Consider the following 15517-nt stretch of genomic DNA (forward strand, 5'->3'; position numbering starts at 1 on the left):
TTTGTTTGTGTGTAAGATGAAATTTTATTTCATCGAGTGGGCTTTAAAACAGTATTCTCACGAGTGGCGTAGCCTCGAGTGAGAATACTGTTTTTAAAGTTCACAAAAGACGAAATTTGGTGATTGGAATTTGAATGAATAGAAGTAAGTTTTCTTCTTTTTATTACTTTTGACATTTAAGTTATTTATCAATTTCAGCTTTGCTTTTCTTTAAATAGCCTGACATTGACAATATTGTCAACAAAAAAAAATTGATGTACCACATGGGGAAAATCTTAAAAAAGTAGTTTCGTCATTGAAAAGTGTGAAATTATATTTTGATAATTTTCAATGTGAAATTATCAAATATAATTTTCACGGATAAATCAGTAATCCACTAAAAAGCATAAAATAAATGCATTGATTTCTTATTGAAAAATGTGACTAAAGATTTTATAGAAAATAAATTTCTAATTACCTCCCTTTATTAACATGAAAATGTAAATTCTTTAATATATTTACAAATAATACTTTTTGGAATTTGAAATATAGATAAATCTTCATTAGAGCACGATATTTATGATATAAGACCATAAAACATCGAGTTACAGGACCTTTAAAAAGAAAGTAAATGACTGCCATTTTTGAACATTCAAAGCGCGTTTAATACAAAATTGTAAATAAGCCTAATAATAAATTATCATGTCAGTCATCTCAAAATAACCTCAAATATTTCTCATGAATGACTTGATAATACAAACAATTGAGTAACATGAACAAGTTATATATCAAAATATTTTTGATCTTAACAAAGCTTTAAATTTTATCAAAGCCTAACCGATCGGACAGTAAGTTCTTGAGCTTTAGGAACAAAAAACGGTCCATAAGACAAGATAATGGAGAGGATGAGAAAGCACAACAACTGTTTGCTGCTCCTGATAGTGATGCACAAAAGATGTCTTGTGTGACATGTCATATTGTCATGTATCAATCGGACATTGTTTAAGATGTTGTTATATTATAATATTTTATGAATGTTTGAGGAATTTAGTTAAGTAGAAGTTCGCATTTTCAAATTTTCCTTTAACAACATTATATCAACTTAGCCTGCATGTCCAGTTGTGAAGAATATGTTTATATAACTTCAAGGCTATTGGACTGCTTTGCTATTCAATATATTTGCCAGACTTTGTTGCACATATTTTGTTCTGAATATTTTGTTTCGGCTCAAAACGGGCTCCTATGTCCCCTACAGAAGGGAAACTAGTAAGCAGAAATCTGTTAAAGCAACATTTCTTTACATTGCAGGGTTGCCTTTTCCTACTCATTTGTCAGGGGAATATCTATCAAGTAAATATGGTTCTACTTCTATAACTACTTTTGAGAGACTTTTATTATTCAAATGAGATGCTTATGATTCAAATTATTCACTAAGCTATATATCGTGAGCAAGCAGCAACTAATTGATTCATTCTAGCGACAATCTTGGTAGACATTGCTTGTTTTCAGCAGACGGACATCTGGAACACCTGTTATTCTTCCTTCTCATGACTATGTTTGTTGAAACACGGTGAGACGTGACGTTGTTTAACTTTATATAGAGGTCCAAAACATTCAGAATGTACGTGAGTGCAGACATCTTTATATCAGGTAGTTGTACTTTGAATTTTGAAGTAGAAATAAGTAACTAGTAGCAGACGACAGGAACAATAACTTATGATCATTGAACAAACAAAACAAAGTTGATTTTCAAAATAGCAAATATGTTATGTATCCTCATCCATTTGATCTCAACTTAATATAAATATATTTTTTGTTTGCTTTCATTATTTCTTACTTTCTGTAAATAAATGCTTCCCCGCCTTATCAGACTAGGTCATATGTTTAATTGCATCAAAAAAAAGCATCGCATAGTTTAGTCTGGTTCCCTGTCGGAAAGTATAGTGTGTAGTATATTTCAATATCAGGTATACAGCCAGTTTCAAACTTAAAAGTAAACGGCATACAGTTTATTGTTTGTGTTGTTTAGGATTAACTGAACGAAGAAAGCAAGTGTTAGTGAGCGACCATGTATTTTCATTGTTGAAAAGTTTTGAGTGCAATTTTATTTTTACACTTAAAAGGATATCAAAATGCAAAATGATTGGACATCAGCAACATTTATGTATATGTATTTTGTTATGAGAACTTTACTCAGCAACTATCAACACATATTTTTAAAGATAAGTCTGCTTTCGGCTCCTCTACTTGTACGTATACTATTGTTTATAACGTACATTTTCGTATATTAATCTAGTGTTTCCCGAGAAGGAATTTTTGTAGGCTAAACTTGTTGAACGTAACCCACATTAGAATTCCCTAAACGAATGAATGCGTATGCCATTCGATTTCAACCCCATGCCTTTATACATTTTACTAAATATAACTATTCTAAATGGCGAACCGTTTTAATGACGTACCCTGATCCTTTACACATCATTTTGTCATTGGTTCAAATGACTAATCAATATTTAGTGCGAAAAGTATATCTACTCAATAATCTTGAAAAGTGCACATTAACGGAGGTAAAGTCAATGAAATTGTATAATTTAAGCATATTATGGTAACCTCCAAAATCTGCTTATTTACCCCATCATAGAAATTTTAGCAAAGTACAGATATTCCCCAAGTGTGCTTTTTTAGCGTAGTATCGAAAGGTCATCCCAATTTTGCCAAAAGTTAGACAGAATTCTCGTTGTTTATAGTAAGTTTGATGATTCATATTATTTTGGATGCAAAACCATCGTTATTTGATTAAGATGTACATCGTCTTTAGTTCACAGTACGTTTGCAGTGGAAAGGTTGCAAATCATATCCATAGCTAAACGGCAATAGTAAAAATAATAGCATGTTTTCTTTCTCTTTTTTTCCAAACCGAACCAAGTATCACATATTTTAATATAAACGGTTGCAGATATATAAAGTCAGAACATTTCGATACAGATAAAGTAATGGAATGGATTTCAAAATTTTATACTTATCCCTATTTTTTTTTAAATTTTAACATAATGTATCTTATCATCATAATCGCTTGAAATGCATTTTTATTTTCAAAATATTCTTAAAAAGTCAACCGGGGTGGGAATAAAAATCAGCTGAACAGAGCGTGAAACGTTCTAGTACGGAAGCACAGAATTCGCGTTAATACATGTATACTTCAAAATATTTTATCTGAAATACAAACATGAAAGACTGATGATCGCGCAAGCGGATTTAAGGTTGGACTATTAACTGATAAAGGGAGGATGTTCCGGAGAGTCATTTGCTCTCTTATATATTTTCCAGAAAACTGTAAGCTTAAACATTCTTATTTTAAGACGAGATGTAATTTGATAATTATCACATTACTGTTATCAAAGCAGAAGTATCTAACGTCTGTAAGAAGACACTTTTATATTCATGTTACCTCCCGCTGACAATGATACATTATCCTGAAATGTACGGTAACATGTTTGGACCAGGTAAAATGCCACCTATTAACATGAAGGATGCAACTAATGAAAGAGTAAACGAACAATAGATCAAATGAATATGAGATAAGAGAAGGTCGCTTACATGAAAAAAAGGGGTTTTTTTGTTGCTTTTTTCGTTGGCTAACGAAACTAGCAGCAATCCATCCGGAGGTGATGCTGTAATGTTTCTCATCTTGCACATTTAACAAATGAGATTCTTAAAACAAAGTTCATTTGTGCTTGAAAATTAATTGTCAGTCAAGTGTCTTAAATAATAGTTAGCTGACATGCAATAATACCATTCATATAAGTGATTTTTGTCCACAATAAAAATGCTGAAGTTTATTGGTGGATATATGAGAGCAGCAAATGTTACGCGTTTAGCACAAGAATAGGGAAATTTACAAAAATTTAAGGTTCATAACTCTATTTTTCTAATTTTACCTCCAATCTGGCTCTCTGGCCTCTTTCCCGTACACCATTGTCCCTGTGTTACCATCTTTTATGTCCTTGTTTATTTTCCTAGTAATTTCCTTGTAACTATGTTTATAATAGCGTCCCGTTACACATATTTCACCCTAGGTAGTGTTCTCCCCTATTAAGTTCTTTGCCCGTTGTCCTGAGTTGGTTGTTGTATTAAATGAGTGTCGCATTTCTTTGCTTTTCTGTGCACTCAAATTTAATGCATCGATGAATATAACAATTGAATTTTTCAAGCTTCAACAGCATTTGGTTACAGCTTTATCATTGTCGTCCGGAGATGTCTTGACAAAGCTGTCATTTATTTTAAAACTTGCCTAGACTAATTGTTTGTTTTATTTTTTACAATATTTTATGTATCGTGTAATTTTTAAAAATAATTTCTAGGACATTTCTTGTAACACACAATACATGACATATATAGATAAAAAACGGCTTATGTTCATTTTTCTAGGGTTTGCACGAAAATAGTTGCATCTCCTTTTTAATACTGCATGAGTAACAACCTGTCCAACCATATACACCAAAAATAACTTTATAACGCAAAAAAGTATCCATTGTCTACAGTTTATAAATTGCATAACTTTGGATATCGAGATTAATGTTTTACTTATCGAAAATGAAACTGGTATCATATGTGTGTTCAAAACACTGTTACTTTAAAGCATTTAGCAAATTCATTCGACCTTATGCTTCTATGCTGTCACTCTTATTATTATATGAAGACGTTTTGATAAATGCACAAAATTGTGATAATTAAGAATAACTTATTCTGACTATTCGAAACATTCTGTACATGTATTACTTGACATTTGGTATTACACAATAATTATATACAATATCCGAGTATAAACAGAAAGATACACTCTTCCGTCCCAGATATAGTATGTGTTTCATTTTTAGCATTTTCTTTGTTCAATTTCATCATTGTGATAAATACATTATTTTGTGTCATTAATTTTAATATCTTAAGTCTTATAATGAGTGACTCGCATGCATAAAACATACTGGTCAAGTTTTGCAAAATACATCAACGAGGCTAGTAAATCAAGTAATATGATGGTAACTTAAACGTTTGATGTTCTGTCTTACCATTTTGCTATGGTTTACTTCGAAATCCGATAATAACCGACAGAATGTAATTGAATATTCAAATTATCATGTCAATATTGCCAAACAATACTTGACATGTGGTATAACATAGCAAATATAAACAATCTCCGACTATTAGAACAGTAGATGCATGTACTACTTGGCATGTGTGTTACAATATAATCAATTTCCGACTATTTGGAACAATATGTTTATGTATTATTTGACATGTACAAATAAAGTGATAATTGCATGTTCATTCTACAGAAACATACAAAATATATACAATCTCCGACTATTTTAAACAATTTGTGCATGTATTACTTGGCATGGGGTATTCAATAAATAAAATCTCCAACTATTTGGAGCAATCTGTGACTGTACGAATACACAATACACATTACACAATATACAATATTTCACTACTCAAAATAACCTAATATAAGATTCAAGTTATACAAATGTATTATACAGCATATTATCATATCAAAATTGAATCCATTTCAACGCACTGAAACACATACTAATGTTATTAAGGTTACAATTAACTGTGAAAAAAACTTGAATAACAGTGTTTATACAGTGGAGCTGGAGGAAAATTGATATTAATATTCTTATTTGTTGTCCAATTTAAGTCTTCCTTTGTTGAAAAAATGTAATGTTGTTGATATACAATTTATCGAACATAAAAAATTAAAATAAATATCAAATGGCACTAGTTAAAGATAATGTTGAATGAGATGATTTTTCACTTTTCCATCTAATTTACATGATTTTAGATATTATTTTCTTTTTTGAACTTGAGCGTAGCTCCTTGCTCACAAAAAAGATTACAATACATAATTTAAACGCAAAGTAAGCATATATTACATGTAAAATAATGTAGAGACACAAAATAAAGAAACATATCATATATCACACATAAATTACAAAGTAAAAAAGTTATATTAGAGAGTGATCCAGTTTAGTCTTAAATTCTATGAAGAACTTGAAATTACAAAATAAAGTTGATAATGATTTATGTAAGATGATATAATCTAAATGTATGTAGCTTATAGCCTTACTTAGTTATAACAGGTAGGAGTTCTCTGAAATTGGTGAAATTGGTGAAATTGGTGTTACACTGAATAACCTGATGATAAACATTTTTGTCACCTGTAATCTATGTTCATATCATACCATCATAGTATTTTCGAGGGATGTATCCATTCACACACATTTGACCACATTGAATCATTTAGTTTCGTTTAAAATTGTCTGAGGTTCCATGTGCTCTTCCTTTTGTCCTAGAAATTAAGTGTAAGACACATAAAATGCAAGAATATGCTTATAGAATTTTCATACTATAATTTTCATAAACTAAGAACATATAATTGGAAATATGGACATATATGTACATATTTAAAAGAACCATAGTAGTGATTTACACAAAATTTTACTGGCCCACATGCAATTCAATGAGATTCCTTCTGACTTTAGTGTTTTTTGCCTTTTTATGGCAATTTCAAAGCATTTTTTGTCATATCTCGAGAGTTCTCAAAAGGCTGTCCTGTATAACTAACAAGCAATTACCACTATATGATTTCAATTATTAGAGAAAAATTATGCATCACACGAGAATCGGGCCATCGATCCCTGAACTCTCCGTATTAAGCTTAGCGGACGGACCTTTTTCTTTTAAAACTACAGGCGCAACAACAATTCTATCGTGGTACACATTTTTACAAAGTCATTTCAAAAGTTTAAAGGACGAATATAATCCATGTAAAGTAAAAGTCACCACATATCATTTTCATTGAATAGACTCAGAGAAAATCATATTTTAAAGAAAGACACAGGCAAATTTTTAAATTAAAACAATTCGGTGATTCTGTCGGCGGCTAAATTTCGTTCGACATAATATATTTATGCTTCAAACTCAAAATATATAGTATTTATACCGAACTTGGTTTAAACATATTTTATTTAAAATATTTGTACATGTGTAGATATCAACATAAGATTAATTATAGATTTTAGCCAAAAGCAGAAGTTTATAGAAGCTATTATCTAAAAATACCGAACTTTATGCTTGTACTTCATTAAAATGACTACAAATGACTACAAATGTCATTTTAGCGTGATTTGAGTACAAAAGATAATTTTGATATTTTTGTCATTAATTTGCTTGAGTATCCCTTTAATGCTCAAATGTGTAAATTTTATTGATCATCCTGATGATGATTGGAATTCCTACCAAGTCACTTCAAAAACTTTTAAGGACGAAAAATTCTATTAACGCTCACCTGATATTAGAATTTATGGACTCTTTGCTGTCGAAATTTCACAGAATCCGTCTGCATTTGTGGAAATGAAAGTAACATACATGTAAATGTTTAATACAGACAATGAATATATTCAAGTATTAGATAAAACGTTTGCTTTTGCAAATTCGAAAACAATATAACTTTCATCAAACTTAGATGTAGACTAAGTGAAAACTCTTTCTTTATGTAACGTCATTTTTTAAAAGACCTATAAAAGGAAATCTAAGGAAATGATTACTTACTGGTATTGAGGCGTATTAAACTGAAGAGGTTGATAAGCATAACCATGATATGAATTTAAGGAAATTTCTATTTACTGCTCCTTTGCAAAAGCAAACGTTTTATCTAATACTTATTAAATTTTAATCCATGTTGGGATTCGAACTCACAGCGTGGAGAGGCAAGTCGTTTGAAGTTCTGATTTACTTTATCTAAGGTTTAAACAACATATTTTACGAGTATTGGTTATAAATTTTTATGATTCCTATAAAGTTTCGTTGAATTCCAGGCAATAGTTGCAGAGAAGTAGCACGGAAACGATTATTGTTCCTTATGCATACTGCATAACTTATCAAGGGCTATAACTCTGATTTAAAGTATCTGACCGAAACAAGGCGATGATATCCGCTCTCCTCTTGGTAAACGAAGGTTCCAATAAAGTTTCGTTGAATTCCAGCCAGTAGTTGCAGAGAGGTAGCGCGGAAACGATTATTGTTCTTTATGCAAAGTGTCTGACCAATATAAGGCCATGATATGCACATCTCCTTTTGGTATTGAAAGTTCCCATAAAGTTTCGTTGAATTGCAGAGAAGTAGCGCGGAAACGATTATTGCTCTATATGCATATTGCATAACTAATCAATGGCCATAACTCTGAGTTAAATGGTCTGAGAACTAGTGCGGAAACGAAATTCGGACGGACGGACGGATGGACGTACGGATGGAAGGACGGACGGACAACGCCAGAACAATATACCCCTCCCGATTCCATCGGCGGAGGATAATAACAGAGTTAGTATCTCCCCCGCATAGTGGAAGTTTTACATACCCCCCACAAACACACAAAAACAGTATTTCAGAAGTTTTCAGGTATGCCATGACTTTCAGTGCAAATTCTTAATAAATGCTATATCTAAATATACAACAATAAAATTATAATCGAAATTTAATGAAACAACTTTATACATGTTAACATAGGACAGTTAACATCAATGAAAATAAATGCAAACAAGGAGACAATATAAAATTTAGAGCCTACTTGAGATGAACTAATGTTATTTTTCAGTGCACCCCTCTTTCTAATCGATACATATTTAAAGCTTAAAGTAAATATCTCTTTGGAGTTATTCCCTGGTCACGGAAAATAAGGTCATGTTAAGCTTTGACATTAAAATGTTGTGTAGAGGGCTTAACGTCGATCCTTTGATAAATTGAAAAATTATGGACCGGACACGAAATATAACCTCAGTCAAACAATGTTAACCTTTGTGTTAAATGTGTGGCTTTGATCTTGAATTAAGGAGTCTGTGTGTTGTGTATGACACATCGGCTTATTATGGTGATCATTTGCGCTAATTTTTTAAAAATCTCTTGATAGATGAAATGTTATGCTGACGGATACGAAGCATATCCTCAATCAATCAATATTGACCTTTAATCTCAAAGTGTGATCTTAACATTGCAGATGTGTTCTGGTTGTTTGGCATGACACATCGCCTTATTATTTTGAACTTTGTGGTAAATTAGTTCAAATCCCTTGATGGAAAAAGAACTTTTGAAACCGGACACACATCAGACACACAGTGTGACTTTAACCTTGGAGGAAGAAGTTGTTTTGCATGCCACAGTGTCTTATTATGATTAATATCTATGCAAAGATGTTTTTAAATCTCTTCATGAATGGCTTGGCTATGATCCAGACGCGGGCATGCTGACTGACAGAGGAACAGACAGACATGATTTTCTTGAAAAGGCGGGTAACAATAAAAGAACGGACATAAAATTTTACATATTTATATATCTAAATGCCTTTATATTATGGCATCTCATAATGACCAAGTAAGCTTTAAATGATTGTGTTTAAAGATATTTACGTAAAAGATAAAATATTTACTTTTGCAAACTTAAATATCGTGAAAACTATTTCTTAATGTAACGGAGGAAATTTAAGTAAATACTTACTTGTATTTGACGTGCCTTTTTTTCTCGTTGAGGAGGTTGATAACAATTATCTAAATTTGGATTTCCAGACCTAACCTTAACGAAAAAACCAAATAATGATTATTACAATTATAATAAATCAAACATATTGAAACACACATACTATTTATCTATAAAAATGCATTTGTTCTAAATTCTTATACAACTTTATTTTGATTTGGTTTTACATCTACAAAAGAACTATGAGTCATATTGCGGCTTTTCAGCATTACTGGTGGATGAAGACCTTAATTGATTACGAATACATAACAAGACTGTCTGCTGGACAGCCGAATTCCCTTCCGAAGCAGACATAAATGTGTACTTCTTGATCTTTAGCGAACCATGACCTTGTTGTTATGAAATGCATTTCATAAGCACAGTTGTTCATCACAAATGTCTGTTTCAGTTATTGGCCAATTATCTTCTTGATCTAGAAGGAAGATACCTTTGTAGAGCCTGTTATTCATATATTGACAAGTTTCTTGCATATTTTGATGTATCATGCTTTAGGCAAAATTGCTGTTCCATGGGCTTTGGTGATATGTTCTGTTTTAGCTGAAATATTTGATTGTGATAATAGTGTATGATTTGTTATAGTTTTAATGTTTTACAAATCATTCAGGTGAGGATTACAAGACTGCAGGTTATGTTATAACCTTGACTTTGCTAGGAGGCGTGAGGGATGTTGCACATTTTCATTATCCCTCATGAACAGACTCAATCAAACCGAGTCTGCAATTCTCTTGTAATTTTGTTGTAATTAATGCTTCCGAGGGATCACTTTGTTTCCAGATATTTGGGGTAGCCACTTGGTTGTTGCCTTCTGTTGGTGATGATGGTGATCTTTTGTTCCAATATAATAAAAAATCAGCAGTTTAAAAGTTATGAAGAGGACAATTTTATTTCTGTTTTAACATTTGACCTGTATGTGTGACCTAGACCTTGGGTAGCGACCTGAATATTGCGCTCCACACATCATGTCATTATGGTGACAATTTAAGCAAAATCATTTTGTTAACTTTTCAGTAGCTTAAAGTTATGGAGAGAACATGAAGATATGAACTTTATAATTTTGACCTTTAAGTGTCACCTTAATCTTGGGGGTAGCAACCTCAATGTACCTTAGGGGTAGCAACCTAAATGTTGCGCTCTGCAGATTGTATCATTGTGGGGATCTTTGTGCCTCGTAATTCTTAAACATTTGAATTGCCAATAAGTTAAAGAGCGGACATAGAAAATGGATATTTTTTCATTGAAACTTTGAGCGTGACCTTGGCCTTGAGGGTAGTGACTTCATTGTTGTGCTCTGCACATCGTCTCACAAAGGATAACAATTATGGCGGACGGACGTACCGAGGGACTGACAGACGAAGGTTATTCCTAAAAACCCCTTCCCGCTGTGCGGAAGGGGATTATAAAACAGTCATTTTTACAGGCTTACAAGAGACGCTGTTATTTTTTTCTGATACAAACAAGCCTGAAACAACATCCGTGTTTATCAGGAACTTTATATTAAGCGAATAATCAAATAATATTTTATATAAGAACATATTGCGATAATTAATGCTTCCGATGGATCACTTTTTTCAATATTGAATTTACAGTTCGATGTTTACACAGTATTTTGTACTTGAATTGGATGTCATATTATGACCTTGTGTCTGACTTCACACCTGGAAATGCCGACAAGGATCTTATGAACAACGTAACATTATTCTAAAAATGATTAACATCATTTTAATCATTCCAAAACATTTTAAAGACAAAATAAACTTGCCATACTTTATTTACAATTGATAATCTTCATCATGTTTAAATATAAAACGTCAAGAATCCAGTTACTTCTGTTTAAAGTGCATCCCAATCGCTCTCATCGATCTACATTTAAAGTTTCATTGAAACCTCTAATTTAAAAACGCTATTGGAGTTTTTCTCTGGACAAGGAAAATCAGGCCGTGTTTAGCGTTGACCTGTAAGTTTGATCTTAACCTTGATAGTAAAGGTCTAAGAATTGCACATAACAAATTATCTTATTATGATGCAAACATATTTCAAAAGTTGTGGAACGGACACAGAAAATCCACATTACATGTCATATTGCTTTGACCTTTATGTGTGAATTTGCCCTTGTTAATAGAGTTTTGATGTTGCACCTTACACATCTTTTTTATTATACATGTAGTGAACATATATGAACGGTCATTTTAAAAACCCTTGATGGATGTAAACAAATTTACAAATGTACCGGAAGTAATCCATTGAACGACTCTCGGCAATTACATTACAATGTACAAAATTTAATATTCGCCCCATTCGTAAATGGATCATATGATTCCTTGGCAGGATTAATTATGATATGTAAACAATAAACGTTTCTCTAATGGTAATGATATGCGCCTAACTCCCTTTTTTATAAGCTCATAAAAGCAAATCAACATTCTTTTCAATAAAAGCAACCAATTCAATTTTATATTTTGCAATTACAGGTAAATTGACGGTTCAAAGTATTACACCCTCAGATCGGAGTTTCAAAAGATCTACACATTGTATAACCTTGGACCCAGTAAGAGAAACACTTAAAATGTATATAAAGCTTACCATGAATATAAAATCTAAACTGTTAATGATATCGTTTAGAAACTTTATACATACACAGAGACTTGTAAGAGGGAGAGGGAACTGTAAAACTACGAGTACAATAGTCTTTGAATTGTGGCGTGGTAAAATATTTTACGCTTACAATTGAATATTTAGTAGGTCACTAGGGTCAAAGTTACTGTTGCTTGAAATAGAATTTTACAATCCTATTCCCGCTGTCTTCATTTTTTGACTGATGAACATGTACTTTTAAATTGACACATGTGCAGATTGAGGGACCATCCGTCGCTTTAAGTGATATTTATTGTAAACAATGCTTGTTTATAGTAAAACGTTGAGAACGAGGATGTTCCAGGTTTTAGGATAATTATTGAAAAAATTAAAAATAATGGTCTTCTACTATTTAAAGACATTACCTCGTGAAATGAATTATTATCGAATGTTATTTCTTCTGTGTATATTTCACTTGCAATACATTCCTTCATCATCTTTTCGTCCTGAGGAATCGCAATTTGATCTAACCCTTCTAGATATTCTTCAATTGTACCATCAATAACTGGTTTATATTTTTCCTGTTCGATTGAAAAATCAATGCTTGATAATTCATTTGAAATTTCTTCGATAAGTTCCTCACCTCTTTGAAGGCTTATAGAAACAAGGGCTTCTTTGCCAATTGTAGATGATTTTAGCTGTTGTTTAAGGTTTTTCAGTCTATTTTTGAAACAAACCAATTTCTCATAAATGTTTTCAGAATTTTTTGTGTTTTGATCGAACTTCTCATTCGTAACTTCAACTGCTTTATCCATGTGCGAATCAAACATTTCCTTTATTCTACTGCGAAATGATTCCAGTTCTACAATATATTCCGTCCTTGAGGCTTGGTTAGTTTCGGCCTTTTGTTTTACTTTATCATAATTTAATTCGATTATTCGAAGTTGCTCTTCGGTCTGTTTCATCATGTTTGCTTTATCGTCGTCTAAACATTGTTTCATTGCTTCTTCTTGTATATAGTCCATGTTGGTGCATGACCTAAAATGGTAACATTGTGTATCTAAGCATACATGCGAATCGCTCAAATCTAAGGCATGTTGAGTACATTGTACTTAAGCTAACACAAATTGCTATCATACCGTTGTAGGTGAAATAAAAGAAGTTAAGTTACATACATTATAGAATTATTAGAATCTAGATAAGACATTGCACGCACATAAAAAGTACGAATGAATCAGTATTGCTTATAAATGCTCCTAATGTTGGCAGGGAGGGTGAGAGAGGGGAAAGAGCACCCGAGGATCTGGACGAATTGAGTTTGGCAGATATTGATGGCAGAAGACAATTGTCTTCTGAATATATAGGAGCTTAGTAACTTTAATTGCAAGGCAGAGCATAATCTGGTTTACAGGATGAAGCGTTAGACCATGTACATATTTAGACCCTCAATTCATCTTGTAGGTAAGTTTAAATAAAAACGTAACTTTCATTCATTTTTAATGCAAATACACATGTGAGAGTAAAGAATGCATAAAGAGAAATATATCTAGTACATAATTGTTATGATTCTGGTTTTAATTAAAACATATATTCTCTCAAAATAACATCTCTTCCAATTATATTCATTTAAATGTAAATACACATATGTAAAAACATATCTTTGGAATAAATAATTGTGTTACAATGGCATCTATATTTACATTTATATCTCACAAATTTGAGTAAACAACCAGAAATTGTTAGTTTAACACAATGAATTTAAAGACATAACTAGATTTTCTAAATTCGAATTACTTGACAGAGAAAAAATTCTGTCAATGTCAATAGGTTAGCCTGATATTTGCTTAAAATTGAATGTCTCAATAAACTAAATAGCAGTGAATATCAAGTTACCTGTGTTTTAGTGATATGCAAACATGACAACATAACATCTTATGATCTCTGCAGAAGAATTCAATGTTTTTGCCATGTGTAGAACATTTATATTGATCTCTTGACCAGACGGCAATATCTTCATGTTTCAAGACAATATCCTTGGCAAGGTAAGGTACTGGCGGATGAAGCTCAAAACATTCCTCGCAATAGTAAGCCTCACAATCCGTACAGTAATATTCGGCTTTGGTATTCTTATCTTTGGTTTTGCACGGAGTACAGTGTTTCGTGTCTTCCATGTCTGACGTTTTGCAGTCTGAATGAGCCATATCTAAAGAAACAAGGTAGAAATGGTGTAAGGATGTTAGGATATGATGAACCCAAAATTTGTCAAAATCTATAAAATACATTAATTGTATTATCAATCATTGTTTTATAGGAAAACACTAAATAAATGTGAATAACGAATAATATAGCCACATCCATCTGATTGATTTATTACAAAACTGACATTTAACTGCAAGAAGTGTTGATTTTGCTTTTACTTGATATTTTATTGCTTTTTTTACGCATTTGAAGAAGAGCTTACTAACGGCAAGACGAAAATTTGTTTCCGAGCTTCAACAAAATCGTCAACGCAAATGAGGATTAGCATCGTTGTTTAAGATCATGATACAAGCTAAAAATTGTTGCATTGCTGTTCACAAAATTTCAAAGCTATATTTCAAATAACAAAAAGTCACTGTGTACCCTGCAGTAGAGCCATAAGAAAATGTTTCATGTCAAATATCTATTCTCTAGCATTCTCTGTTTCTGAAAAAAATGCTTAGTTTTCAAAAGATTTTTTTTTTAATTTTACTATGTTTTATGTATATTACAAAAATCTATGACCCCCGGGGCCTGAGTCAATATTGTTTAAGACTAAAGTTTGTACAGACGTTTTAGAGGTCAGAACTCAATGTTTCTCGCCAAATATTTAATCCCTAGCTTTTTTATTTTTAGAGGGGAAGGTTTTTTTTTTTATTTTTTACTATATATACATATAAATGAGCAAAACCTATGACCCCGAGGCGGGCTAATTTTAAAGGGACTGCACTGAGGTTTTTTGACATGATGGGACTGAAAATATTTTTTCCTGATAAATGTACTATTTGATGTAGGTTTATACCACTAATCTATGTGCAAAATTTCAGATCATTTACGTACTTCGTTTTTTTCAGAATAATTATTCAAATTGTAAAAAAATGACCCAAAATGAAAAGCGTTTAAACGCTTTTCACTCAAATCGGACTAAGAAAAGCATAAAAATACGATTTTCAATTTATTTCAAAGTATATTTCTTAACTATCTTTGGGTATTTTTCTGTTGAAAGTGCACCTGCTCATCTGTGTAAGAAATTCAAATGTCATGTTTTAGGCTTTTAAACCTCAGTGGAGTCCCTTTAATACTAGACGCATAATTTGAACAACTTTACTAGAGGTCTACTAGATAGTGTTTCAAAAATATC

The 15517-nt window shown here is 31.9% G+C and overlaps 1 protein-coding gene across 1 annotated transcript; it reads right to left on the reverse strand.

Annotated features, from left to right (window-relative positions):
* Positions 1 to 11196: 11196 nt before the first annotated feature.
* On the reverse strand, positions 11197 to 14339 carry LOC132713511 (E3 ubiquitin/ISG15 ligase TRIM25-like). Its single transcript, XM_060696156.1, has 3 exons — positions 14032 to 14339; positions 12564 to 13176; positions 11197 to 11265 (listed from the first exon to the last, which is right to left on the reverse strand). The coding sequence occupies exons 1-3, from the start codon at positions 14337 to 14339 to the stop codon at positions 11197 to 11199; spliced, it is 990 nt and encodes a 329-aa protein (XP_060552139.1).
* Between the last annotated feature and the right edge of the window lie 1178 nt (positions 14340 to 15517).

Source organism: Ruditapes philippinarum, unplaced genomic scaffold (assembly GCF_026571515.1).
Source record: "Ruditapes philippinarum isolate M1 unplaced genomic scaffold, ASM2657151v2 ctg4890_1_1_1_1, whole genome shotgun sequence".
NCBI classification, from domain to species: Eukaryota; Metazoa; Mollusca; class Bivalvia; order Venerida; family Veneridae; genus Ruditapes; species Ruditapes philippinarum.